This window comes from Alternaria atra (genome assembly GCF_907166805.1).
Source record: "Alternaria atra isolate CS162 genome assembly, contig: 21, whole genome shotgun sequence".
Taxonomy (NCBI): Eukaryota; Fungi; Ascomycota; class Dothideomycetes; order Pleosporales; family Pleosporaceae; genus Alternaria; species Alternaria atra.
Window position 1 is genome coordinate 1,008,938 of NW_025091319.1, and position 13,301 is coordinate 1,022,238.

A 13,301-nucleotide genomic window follows, 5' to 3' on the forward strand; every position below is an offset into this window, starting at 1 on the left:
GAGCTCTAACCCGGATCCGAATAGGAAGTCGACTATGTTGCGCTTAATATGGCTGAAAAGCTTCACGGAAACCCTCTCACAACCCCTACAGCGCTTGGATGCACGACCCTTACTTCATGCACGTAGGCTATGGACATGCTGCATACACGAGCTCGGGGCGAGCGGGTGAACTTTTGTACCACGATAGGCTACATTTTCTAGCACAGGAACACTCTACGCTGATCGCTGTACTACAGGCAGAAGAATTGGTAGGTGTGCATTGCGTGTGTCTTGAAACCCCGGTAAACAATTGGCAAGGACAATACTGAAGCGAAGACGACCCACATCTATAGGACAGTATCATTCAATGCAATCTCGATGTGGATCTCAGCATTGTGCCCGACGCCAGGTATAGCTATCGGTCCCATGTAAAGATGTAGGCAGAAGGAAGGCAACCTGGTATGGTAGTACTAGATGCGTCGTCAGTCTAGAAAGGGCGCCATCGGCTTTATCTCTTCGAGCTCCAACCGACCATGTATACAGCGGAATCCCTGTTCGCGTGCGCGGTACTACCCGAAACTCGTGTTCTCGCATGAAAAGTTACAGCGTCGGCAGCCTCGTGTACTATGGCCGAAGTCGACCTCGCTCTTCGTAATTGTAGTAAGATTTGTAGCATGGTCAGCTGGATACAGATAGCCTTCTTGCGGCATATGCAGCCGTCGTTCTATATCACTGGAACACCACATGGTGCTTCGCACAGCGGTGTATAGGGGCCGTGAGTACGCTAAGCAGCCATGGCGTTGAGAACCCCGTCACGAAAGCGAAGGATCTGCTTTTGCGGAGCTATAGTACACTCACGATATGCCGTCTGGAACAAAAGGAACTCCCATGGGTGCCCCAGCGACTCGTCGATTGGCTCCTAATCTTGGATAAACTTTATTCGGGATGCGCTCGGCTTCCTCTAGAACAGCCTTCGAGGACGTCTGGGCACACAGTCGGCTCTCTAATACACTGGTTTCGTGACGCCTTATGCAGCTGGACATGGTTGGCACCATCTACATGTCTGCCTGGCTGTCGACTAACTTGGGCTCATGTGATCTAGAATCCTAAGCTTATCTTTCTGAGCGTCCTTGGTGCTTCGATGGCAAGGAGCGGGTGTATGATATCCTTTCCCTATCGTAATGTACATGGAGTGATGATGATATATACTCAATAGTATGCGTAGTCGGACTGCTTCAACGCGTTAGGTGCATGATAGCCAATTTGGGGTACTGCATAGCCGTGTGAATAGCGATTCCCGTATTAATGTGCAAGTTTTATATCGCTGTAAGTGTAGGATGATGAAAGCCGACTGAAGCTAGGGCATAGGTCACCGTGTTGCGGTCTGTGAGCGTGCACGGCTATCGACGGTGCCAAGCGGCTGCTGCAGGGTCGCCGACGACATTGCGCATTGTTACTTGCACGTGGAATGTGATGCCGTACTTGGTGACCCTTTTCACCCGACTCTGCCATTGTAACGGTGCAACGTTGATCGCCTGGGGTTCCTCGGCTCGAAGTCACACTAAGCCCTATGCCCAAGCTTCAACACGTTGCGACTACCCAGCACCAAGTCGAGCAACACACGATGCACTCAACCAGCAACTTCAGCTCTGGACGCCATGAACGGGGCAGAAACACGGATATACGCTGAATCGCATGCTACCGGCCAGCTGCCTACGCCAACGTCAACGCCCGAACCGGACGATGTGGCACTCCCGGGTGCCCGCCGCGACAATGAAGCCAAGAGCGAGGAACCGCTGCAGAACATGACGAACGGTTCCAAGGTCGAGGTGAATAGCGCAATTGGCTCCAATACGACGAGCAGGAGGCCGAGTGTGCACGAAGAGGCTATACTCTCCGACACAAGCGAGAAGATACGGCCTATCAAGCGGCCTGGAGATGCTCGGAGAAGGAGCAGCGTGTCGGAGCACGAGAAGATTCTCAAACTCAGTCCCCGTCAGATCCAAGAGCTTACGAGCGAACCGACGAGCATCCCCATACGAGCAGCGACTCCAATTCTTGAAGACGAGCTGGAGGATGTCACACCGCTGCAAGATGCGGACGGACAGGGCAACAACAAACTATTGGGCGTGGTGCTAGAGCGACCGGTGGAGCTGAATGGCGACACCAGAAGAGAGAAGGGCTCGAGAGGGCGGGATGGACCGCGAGAGAAGGAGGTTGTCCTAATCAAGACATCTGCAACCGAGTTACGCAACGGTCGACCAGTTCTTACCTCACGATCCGTCACTACGCCCTCGCTCGTACGAAGAACAACGTCAAGGTCGCGGTCGCGCACACATACGCAGACACAAGAGACAGAGGACCGGAGACATGGCAGGCATGTTCCTCCACCATTGAGTCTAGACCACAGAGATGTCACGTCAAAGGGGCATGACCGACACAAGGAGACACGCGAGATACGTGAGCAGGTCTCTCCGACCCCAATCGCCCTTCCGCTACCACCGATGTCGATGCCTACCTTTCTTTCTTTAGAACTCTCCGCAAGCCGTCCCTCTCCGTTGTACATATACCGGCCAGCGACGACAGACTTTCCCTATGAATCGTCCGCGATCAAGTACGAGCGATTGCTCAACTTTCTGAGAATCCCGTTGAAAATTGAGGGTATACTGGGCTTTGGAGCTCTTGCTTGTCTGGATGCATGGATGCACGTCTTGACGATTCTGCCACTCCGCTTCCTGCTCGCCATCGTCATCTTGGTCAAGTGGTGGGGATCAGTCATTGTAAAAGAGTTCCGTGACCTCTGGGCTTTTGTCTACAACGGTCTTCCTCGGTTTTGGCAGCGCAGGAAGCAAACTGACGTTCCTACGCCTCTGCCAACGCCCGCCGACGAGGTGCCTCCGTCCATGTCGCGTAAGCCTTCGTCGTCTACTGTTCCCTCAGCCAATACCACGGCTAGGCAGAACCCGCAAATGTCGACAACTTTCAAGTTTCCAGACTTGAATGAGCTGAGAGCGCGCCGGCCTCGAAACTCTCGATTCCGCCATCGGCGTACTAAGTCTACGCCATCAACGCTACAGCCAAGCCACAAAGCAGACATACTCAAGGGTCTGCTGGTCATCGCCAGCTGCTTCGTCTTGATGCGTTTCGATGCTAGTCGTATGTATCATGGTATCCGCGGACAGTCAGCGATCAAACTCTATGTCATCTACAACGTTCTCGAGGTCTGTGACCGCCTGCTCTCCGCTGTTGGTCAAGATGTGCTAGAATGCCTCTTCTCTCGCGAGACACTCGATCGCAATCCTGACGGCAGAAGCAAGGTGCTCCGGCCATTCGGAATGTTTGCTCTCGCACTCGTATACACCGTCGCTCACGCTACAGCACTCTTCTACCAAGTCATCACGCTGAATGTGGCCGTCAACTCATACTCAAACGCGCTTCTGACACTGCTCATGTCTAATCAATTTGTGGAAATCAAGGGTACCGTGTTCAAGAAGTTTGAAAAGGAGAATCTTTTCCAGATTACCTGTGCAGACATTGTAGAGCGATTTCAGCTCTGGCTCATGCTTCTCATCATTGCAATGCGCAATGTTGTTGAAGTCGGTGGCCTCAGTATTCAAAGTAGCGATACGTCGTGGACGGCCATGTTCACCGGATCCGCTAATGCGTCGTCCGCGACTGCATTCAAGGCCTCGAGCATCATACCCATGAGCTTTACAATCTTTCCAAAGTACATTGCTCAGGTACTCAATCCGTTCCTTCTGGTGTTGGGGAGTGAGATGTTCGTCGACTGGTTGAAGCATGCGTACATCACCAAGTTCAATCAGTACAAGCCAGAGGTGTATAGCAAGTTCTTTGACGTTCTGGCGAAGGACTACTATTCTAACGTAAGCTGCCTTACGCTCACTGAAGTTTTCTAGCTGACACATCATAGGCCTTTGCTGATGCAGACTTGACACGACGTCTAGGTTTGCCAGTCATACCACTGTCCTGCCTCTTCATCCGCGCTGCTATTCAGACGTACCACATGTTCATTGCCATGCACATGCCGCCTCCTCTCCACACGACATCAACATCACTCTCTTCTAACCCCGCTTCATCCCCCACCACGACCGCAGCTCTCGCCCATATCGACCATGTCTTCCGTCGTGCCTTGGGGCGTTCTTCCTTTGGTGCTGGTCTTCCCTCCCAAGCCTGGTATCACCCGTTCTCGTACACCCTCGACGATCTGATCGCCGGCTCGACCATGCTCATCGTCTTCCTCGTCGGCTATTTCATTTTCCTTGCTTTCAAACTCATTCTTGGTATGCTCCTGTTATCCATCAGTCGCAAGCGGTACCATGGTATGGAAGAACGGGAAAAAATGAATGTCGAGACTGGGGGCAAGAGAATCGGAGGCTGGGGTGTAGTAGATGTGGATGATGAAAAGAGGAAGGTGATTTATGATGATGACCCCGAAGCGCTGAAGCGGTTGCGCGAGAGAGACGAGAAGGGTAGGAAGAAGGAGCAGGAGGAAAGGGAGAGGGGGACAAGTTTTGGACATGTTAGTCGGTATGCTATGGTTGCTAAGAGGATATGGTGATGTAGGATAGTTTGTTCTCGTATCATCAAAACTTCTTTCCAGCTTCACTTTAAGACTATGCTCATACATTTGACGATTCACCTGCTGCTGGAGAGCATGACTACAGTTTGGTTGCACATCTTCGCAACGATACCTTCAGCCGGTGAAAGTATTGCGTATCCGAGCATCTATCGAATCCTACCGAGGTTGGCGCTAGTGCTACACGCTAGTAACACGCCTTTCAGCTATGACGGCCGTAACATGTCGGCTTTGATCGCAAGCTTCCTCATTCACATCTCTACCATTTAAACATCCTACTCCAAACGTTCAAAGCTGGATTTGGCACTTTTACTGTGCCCAATACATCCCGTCCCATCTTCGTCCGATTGAAAGCCCCAAGCATGGCCAAACAAGCCATTCCACAACGAAAGCCCTTTATGGAACAATTGGCTTTAAGAGAGACAGGCAAGGATGAGTACGAAATGATCAACCTTCCTCAGGATATGGGCAATCCGCTGGGTATCGCATACGGCGGCTACGCAATCGCGGTAGCATGCAAAGCAGCGTCTCTCACAGTACCAGAAGGCTACCACCTCTACTCCATGCAAGGAAATTACCTTGGACCGGCGTATACGGATCGACCTCTGCGGGCTAGTGTGAGAGTGGTGAGGCAGACGAGGACGTTTGCAACGCGACAAGTGGAAATAAGCCAAACGACTGATGCTAGGAAGGACGGCAAAGAAAGCGAAAATCGAGTATGCGTCCTCGCAACCGCCGACTTCATGGTTGCAGAAACCTCATCACTATTATCATACTCGCCAACACCCTTGAATACCTATCCAAACTGGAAAGATTGTCCCACGCCCGCCTCTACGTATTCCGCTCTCGTCGCACAAGGCAAGATAACGCAGCAAATGCTGGATGACCACGCAAAAGGTTTCCATCTGCTGAACCACTTGTACGACCAGCGTCTCTGCCCCAACGCCGTCTTTGCCCAAAACCTCTACGGTTTCGCAAAACAACTACCGCATACCCAAGATCATCTCCCACCATCCTCCCGCACAACAGCAGACTGGATCCGCAGCAAAGAAGTCTTACCTAAGCCTATTGATCACATCACCGCGCTGACTTTCCTCATCGACACCGCTATTGCGTTCTTACCGTTGTCGTTCAACCATTGCTGGTTTGACGATATAAGTGCAGTGTCTAGTTTGGATTTCTCCTTGAGGATCTTTGTAAATGAGGTTGATGTGAATGGGTGGTTGCTCAGGGAGTTGCGTGCGCCAGTCGCGAGTCAAGGGCGTAGTTTTGGCGAGGCATGGCTATGGGATGAGGAGGGCAAGGCGGTCGCATGTATGAGTCAGCAAAGCATTCTGAGACCGGCAAAGAAGAAGGCGAAGGGGAAGTTGTAATTGCCGTATCTACTGTACATACATACCACCGAAAATACAAACGACGCCTGATACACAACAGTCCAAACACCCTATACCACCTCTCAACATAAATCACATGTCTTATTTTGATTTCAAGACATGCAACACCAAACCGACAAAAACACGTTTACTCATGCACGGTGTTCGAATAAGCTCATCAGCCCTACCCCAGGCTGACCCAGAACGTTAATATACATCTGGGTGTATTCGGCCCGACGGATCTGTCAAAGCGAAGACGCAATCGCACCCGGAGATCTTCGGCTACAGATCTGGCGACATTGCTTCTGTCGTACTATCCCCGGATGTTCGAACGAAGCGCAACCGAAGATTCTGGGCCGGAAGTATCCCAACCCTGATTCTCTCGTCTACGTCCGAAGCTTTGGACGACGCGCGACGGTGCGATGCTGCGTAGATTGCCGCCTAGCGCTGTGGGCCCCATCCAGAGTATCCAACCATATTTATCGCTATACGTCCATCAGGGCTCGAGCGTGAGAACCGGAAGAAGCGCTGTGGACTCAGATAATGAGTGAGTGCCGTCGCCCGGCTGCAAACGAGAAGGCATGACATGCCAATTGCTGACCGGACCTAGATCATCTTGGAGTGGTAGTGCCCAGAGGGCGTATGCCACATGCCAACCGCTTACTGGGAGGAGGGTGTAAGATTCTCACCGCTGGGACGGCATACATGGTGCTCAGGAGAGAAAGGTGCGCACAGTCAGCAGCACATGTTGATGGAGAGCGCGCATTTGACGGCATTTGAGGCATATCGAGGTGGATCAGCCACCGGTGATCGGAAAGGTCAGGATCCGCCGTCCATGGCCGTATCCTCCCATGGACCCTTGCAACAGCAACAACCAACAAACAAACAAATGCTCACCTCAAACCGGCGACCTGAAAGGTAACGGCTGTGGAGAAGAAGCATCGAGACGCGACGGGAACCGGAAGCTTTTGAATACGAACAGGGTCAGAGAACATGTCAAGGTAGGGCTGAACCAACGTTCCACCTTCCGTGGTACCGGAACGAGCGACATCCGCCGCCGAAAGTGGCGCTACAAGTGTGCAACGCGACGAACAGCCACGAACGGTAGGTCGAACCGGATACAGAAACCCAACACCGAGCAGATGCCACGCAACGCTTTGGGGGGCTGTCTCCACCTTTCTTCACCCTGAATCTCGCGATTTTCGTCCGCGCAGATTGTGAGAGGGGCCTGGAGCTTTTGTTTGGAAGGGGGCTCATGGACGCGGTTAATTGGATCCTTACCCGTGGCGACATGCAAGGCTGCACAGGGGGAAGAGCTGCACTGCGTCAACGACGTCAAGAGTTATGTGTTCTTCGATCAGTCGTTTGCTTGTGAAGCGCATGCATCCTTGCCGTTGCTGAGACAATCGACTGTAGACGGTTGCTTTCTTTTAGGATATTGGCAAGGTTTCGCTTTCTCTCTCTCTCTCGCTTTTCTTAGAGGGGAAATGGGCTAGGTGAGAGGTTAGCCAAGCCTCCAAAGTAAGCGGGTGCCTTGGTCGGACCAACAAGCTCGGATTATAGTGCTGTATACAGATTGTAAACTATGCATATTTGCAAAGCTGTGGTGGCTGGAGAGTGCTGCGTGGGCATTGAGGATCACGAAATCAGAGCCGCATGGAAGAACGGCGATCGTGTTTCGCCGCGACGCAACTCGTCCGACCGTTCTCCCCGAAACGCCAGTGGTGGACGTAGAATGAGTCGAAATCGCGTCGTCGTAGCCTCCCGGCTCTGATTGGCTATTAGTCTAATGGAAATCGTATGCACCGTATCCGAGGGATTACGCTAGCCGTTCTAGATGCAAGCGAAGCCCAGCGCCCCGGGCATGCAGCCCATCCGTCTCCGGTTTGCAAGCCAAGCCGTCAGTCCGCCGCCCGCTGGACCAATTCCTTTACTGGGGCGGCCGGGGCTGTCCTCATTAGCTGTTCCTACCTTTATTATTATTATCTCCCTCATTCCCCCGGTCTTGTCTTCGTTGTTCCTACCATACAACCTCTACTACCTTTTTTTTAATACTTGTCCTTCTTTACATTTCCCTTACGCCTGACTAATCTTCGCCATTAAGCGGCGATATCTCGCCCAACATGTCCCTAGTCGGCAACTTTACCTCGAACTATGATCGGGAGGCTGTATCTGGCGGCGTTCCAACACCAGAGATGGGCGGCAGACGACCTTCTCACTACAACGACAACGAACAAGCTGCCGAGTCGGATGCCTCAACAATAGCAGCTGTTGAGAATTCACCACCGAGGAGTAATAATCAATATACCGACAAAAAGGATGGATCTTATAACACACATGACGCCGACGAACTGGCCGAGGCTACGAGGAGAGAAGAGGCCGTTCACGCACTTGCCCGACGACTTACTTCGCAAAGTCAACAATCTTCAGCAAACCAGAACCCTTTCAACGCGGCACCAAACTCTTCCCTGGACCCCAATGGCGAGCATTTCAATGCACGAGCATGGACCAAGGCTATGCTTAACCTCCAATTAAACGACGAGAATGCGCCACCTACACGAACTGCTGGTGTTTCTTTCCGCGAACTCAACGTCCATGGTTTCGGAGCCGACACTGATTACCAGAAGAGTGTTGGTAACGTGTGGCTAGATGGACCTGGGCTTGTCAAGAAAATCATGGGTGACAAGGGCCGCAAGATCGACATTCTGCAACACTGCGATGGTTTGGTCGAGGCTGGCGAGATGTTGGTCGTTCTTGGACCTCCTGGATCTGGTTGCTCGACTTTCCTCAAGACCATCACTGGAGAGACACACGGCTTCGTCGTTGACTCAAACTCGCACATCAACTACCAGGGTACGTTCGCAGCTTCTGAATCACACAGTGACCCCCTTTTGCTAATCATGAATAGGTGTCAGCCCAGAGCTCATGAACAAGAACTACCGTGGTGAAGCCATTTACACTGCCGAAGTCGATGTTCATTTCCCCATGATGACTGTTGGAGAGACCCTTTACTTTGCTGCTCAAGCGCGTCGCCCAAGGAACATCCCTGGTGGCGTCAGCGTACAGCAGTTCGCCGAGCACCAGCGCGATGTCATCATGGCGTTGTATGGTATCTCTCACACCATCAACACTCGTGTTGGTAACGACTTCCTCCGTGGTGTCTCTGGAGGAGAACGAAAGCGTGTCACCATTGCCGAAGCCTCCCTCAGCAGAGCGCCACTACAAGCGTGGGACAACTCCACCAGAGGTCTTGACTCTGCGAACGCCATCGAGTTCTGCAAAACCCTCCGCATGGAAACTGAGATCAACGGTACCACTGCCTGTGTTGCTATCTACCAGGCACCTCAGGCTGCCTACGACCTCTTCGACAAGGCACTCGTGCTCTACGAGGGTCGCCAGATTTTCTTCGGAAAGACCACAGAGGCGAAGGCTTTCTTCGTCAACATGGGTTTCCACTGCCCCGACCGTCAAACTGACGCCGATTTCTTGACTTCCATGACCAGTCCTTTGGAGCGCATCGTTCGTGAGGGCTTCGAGGACCGCGTTCCCCGCACTCCTGATGAATTCGCGCAGCGCTGGTTGGAGTCTCCGGAGCGAGCAGCACTCCTACAACAGATCGAAGCCTACGAGCAGAAGTATCCCATTGGTGGCGAGGCCGCCGAGCGCTTCAAGGAGTCACGCCAGCTTCAGAAGGCCAAGGGTCAGCGCGAAAAGTCGCCTTACACTCTCTCGTACACGCAGCAAGTTAAGCTATGCTTGTGGCGAGGTTTCGTTCGATTGAAGGCCGATCCCAGTATCACCATCACCCAACTTGTTGCCAACTCCATCATGGCCCTCATCATCTCGTCCGTCTTCTACAACCTCCCATCGACCACTTCCAGTTTCTACCTTCGCTCCGCTCTTCTCTTCTTCGCTATCCTGATGAACGCTTTCGGTTCCGCCCTCGAGATTCTGACGCTCTACGCTCAACGTCCCATTGTTGAGAAGCACTCGCGCTATGCTCTGTACCACCCGTCCGCCGAGGCTTTCGCCAGTATGTTGACTGATATGCCGTACAAGATTGTCAACGCGATCACTTTCAACTTGGTCCTGTACTTCATGACGAATCTTCGACGAGAACCTGGAAACTTCTTCTTCTTCGTCCTTATTTCCTTCACACTGACTCTTGTCATGTCCATGTTCTTCCGTTCCATCGCCGCCTTGTCTCGCTCCCTTGTCCAGGCTCTGGCACCCGCCGCCATCCTCATCTTGGGTCTCGTCATGTACACTGGTTTCGCCATCCCTCCTAGCTACATGCTGGGTTGGTCCAAATGGATTCGCTACATCAACCCCGTCAGTTACGGGTTCGAGGCCCTCATGGTTAACGAATTCCACAACAGACAGTTCGAGTGCAACGAATTCATTCCCTTCGGCCCCGGTTACGAAGACATTTCTGGCCCTCAACAAGCTTGCAGGACCATTGGATCCGTTCCCGGACAGCCATACGTCAACGGCGACGACTACATCAACTCGGCCTTCAACTACTACGCTAAGAACAAGTGGCGCAACTTCGGTATCATGTGGGTCTTCATGTTTGGTCTCATGCTTGTCTACCTCGCTGGTACTGAATACATCACCGCCAAGAAGTCCAAGGGTGAAGTCCTTGTCTTCCGTCGTGGCCACAAGCTGCCTGCGCCCAAGAGCAAGTCTGAGGAGGATCTTGAGGCCGCCGTTCCCGGACGCAACGTCGCTGCTCAGAACGATTCTGACAACATCGCCATCATCGAACGCCAAACTGCCATCTTCCAGTGGGAGGACGTCTGCTACGATATTACAATCAAGAAGGAGCCTCGCCGTATTCTCGACCACGTTGACGGATGGGTTAAACCCGGTACTTTGACTGCGCTCATGGGTGTCTCCGGTGCTGGTAAAACGACTCTTCTCGACTGCTTGGCTACACGTACTACTATGGGTGTTATTACTGGTCAGATGTTGGTTGACGGCAAGCCTCGCGATGACTCTTTCCAGCGCAAGACAGGTATGTCTCTCCTTAACATTCTCTGGTTCGTGAACACGCACTAACGCAACATCTAGGTTACGCTCAACAGCAAGACCTCCATCTCGCCACTTCAACCGTCCGTGAAGCCCTTACTTTCTCCGCCGTTCTCCGTCAACCAGCCCACGTCTCTCGTCAAGAGAAGGTCGAATACGTAGAGGAGGTCATTAAGCTTCTGGAGATGACTGAATACGCTGATGCCGTCGTTGGTGTCCCCGGTGAAGGTCTCAACGTCGAGCAGCGAAAGCGTCTTACTATCGGTGTGGAACTGGCTGCTAAGCCTGCTCTTCTTCTCTTCCTGGACGAACCTACCTCTGGATTGGACTCGCAAACCTCTTGGGCTATTCTGGATCTCTTGGACAAGCTGAAGAAGAATGGCCAGGCTATTCTTTGCACTATCCACCAGCCTAGTGCCATGTTGTTCCAACGTTTCGATCGTCTTCTGTTCCTCGCCCGTGGTGGACGCACCGTCTACTACGGAGAGGTCGGTGAAAATTCCAAGATTCTGGTTGACTACTTTGTTCGCAATGGTGGTCCCGCTTGCCCACCTGCCGCTAACCCTGCTGAATGGATGTTGGAAGTCATTGGTGCTGCTCCTGGTTCACACACGGACATCGACTGGCACCAAACCTGGCGCAACTCTGATGAGTACCGTGAGGTCAAGCGCCATCTCGCCGAACTCAAATCCGAACGCGGTCAGGCTGAAGCTCTCCAGCGTACCATGTCCGCTCAGAAGCGTGAGGACAAGGCTGCCTTCCGCGAATTCGCCGCACCTTTCATGACTCAACTCCGTGAGACCATGGTCCGTGTCTTCCAGCAATACTGGCGCACACCCTCGTACATCTACTCCAAGACCTTCCTTTGTGTTCTCTCGGCTCTCTTCATCGGTTTCTCGCTCTTCCAGATGCCCAACACACAGACTGGTCTCCAGAATCAAATGTTCGGTATCTTCATGTTGATGACAATTTTCGGTCAATTGGTCCAGCAGATCATGCCCCACTTCGTCACCCAGCGCGCTTTGTACGAGGTTCGCGAACGTCCTAGCAAGACCTACTCGTGGAAGGCGTTCATGATCTCCAACATCGTCGTCGAACTGCCCTGGAACTCACTCATGGCTGTGCTCATCTTCTTCTGCTGGTACTACCCCATTGGCCTGTACAAGAACGCAGAGTACACCGACTCCGTCACCCTCCGTGGATTCCAGCTCTTCCTCTTCGTCTGGATGTTCTTGCTCTTCACTTCGACATTCACGCACATGGTCATCGCTGGTATCGACTCTGCCGAGACTGGTGGTAACTTGGCCAACTTGATGTTCTCGCTCTGCCTCATCTTCTGTGGTGTCCTTGCTCAGCCTTCCGACTTCCCCCGCTTCTGGATCTTCATGTACCGCATTTCGCCCTTTACGTACATGGTGTCTGGTATGTTGTCTGTCGGTCTCGCCAACAGTGTAGTGCAGTGTGCGGAGAACGAGTTGATCCACTTCGACCCTCGCCCAAACCAGACTTGCGGAGAATACATCGCGGACTGGACAACGGCTGCTGGTGGCCGGATGCAAAACCCCGAGGCCACAAGCGACTGCAACTTCTGTGCCATTGAGGACACCAACGTCTTCCTTGCCAGTATCTCTTCCGACTACTCCAACGCGTGGCGCAACTTTGGGTAAGCCAACCTCCTACAACATGTTTTTTTTATAGAACTTTACTAACGCTTTTTCGCAGTATCCTTTGGGCCTACGTCATCTTCAACATCGGTGCCGCTCTTGCTTTGTACTACCTTGTCCGCATGCCCAAGCCCAAGAAGGAGAAGGGTGACAAGAAGGAGGTTGGTGGACACAAGGGCGCCGTCAAGGAGGAGAAGCTCGACCAGCCTTCGCACGTTGGCAGCAGCCGCAACTCAAACGCCGATGGCGAGAAGGGTGTTGAGACCGCAAGATACGCTTCTATCACCGGCACCAACACACCACCAGCCCAAGAGATCTCCGAGAAGGCATGAGCATATGCTTAACTTGCCTTTTCGCTTTTTCGCTCTTGTTTGGCGTTTTTTTTAAGGCGTTCTCGCTGATATCGCTTATACCTCTTCAAGAGTTAGATCTACTGTTTCTCATACGCTCAAGCGCTGAGCACATACTCATCAAGCATTTTTGTTTTTCGCTTCTTACATGTATGTACATACACTACCTAATCCAACAATGGTCCGCTTGCCAGCTTGCGTACCATTACGTTGATATGACTGAAATATGAACTGGATAAATTGAATGTACTCTGAATTGAGGTATTGGTGGTTGTGAGATGGAGTTGGGCTTTGATATTTATTAGGT

The 13,301-nt window shown here is 52.3% G+C and overlaps 3 protein-coding genes across 3 annotated transcripts; all 3 read left to right on the top strand.

Moving 5' to 3' along the window:
* Positions 1–1,637: 1,637 nt before the first annotated feature.
* On the top strand, positions 1,638–4,558 carry ALTATR162_LOCUS767 (uncharacterized protein; the record flags this gene model as incomplete). Its single annotated transcript, XM_043308361.1, has 2 exons — positions 1,638–3,863; positions 3,911–4,558. The coding sequence occupies 2 exons, from the start codon at positions 1,638–1,640 to the stop codon at positions 4,556–4,558; spliced, it is 2,874 nt and encodes a 957-aa protein (XP_043164296.1).
* Positions 4,559–4,938: 380 nt separating this feature from the next.
* On the top strand, positions 4,939–5,949 carry ALTATR162_LOCUS768 (uncharacterized protein; the record flags this gene model as incomplete). The annotated part of the gene is made up of 1 exon (XM_043308362.1): positions 4,939–5,949. The coding sequence occupies one exon, from the start codon at positions 4,939–4,941 to the stop codon at positions 5,947–5,949; it is 1,011 nt and encodes a 336-aa protein (XP_043164297.1).
* Positions 5,950–8,072: 2,123 nt separating this feature from the next.
* On the top strand, positions 8,073–12,976 carry ALTATR162_LOCUS769 (uncharacterized protein; the record flags this gene model as incomplete). Its single annotated transcript, XM_043308363.1, has 5 exons — positions 8,073–8,802; positions 8,858–9,053; positions 9,453–10,819; positions 11,566–12,643; positions 12,703–12,976. 5 exons carry the CDS (start codon positions 8,073–8,075, stop codon positions 12,974–12,976), a joined length of 3,645 nt encoding a protein of 1,214 aa, XP_043164298.1.
* Positions 12,977–13,301: the final 325 nt, after the last annotated feature.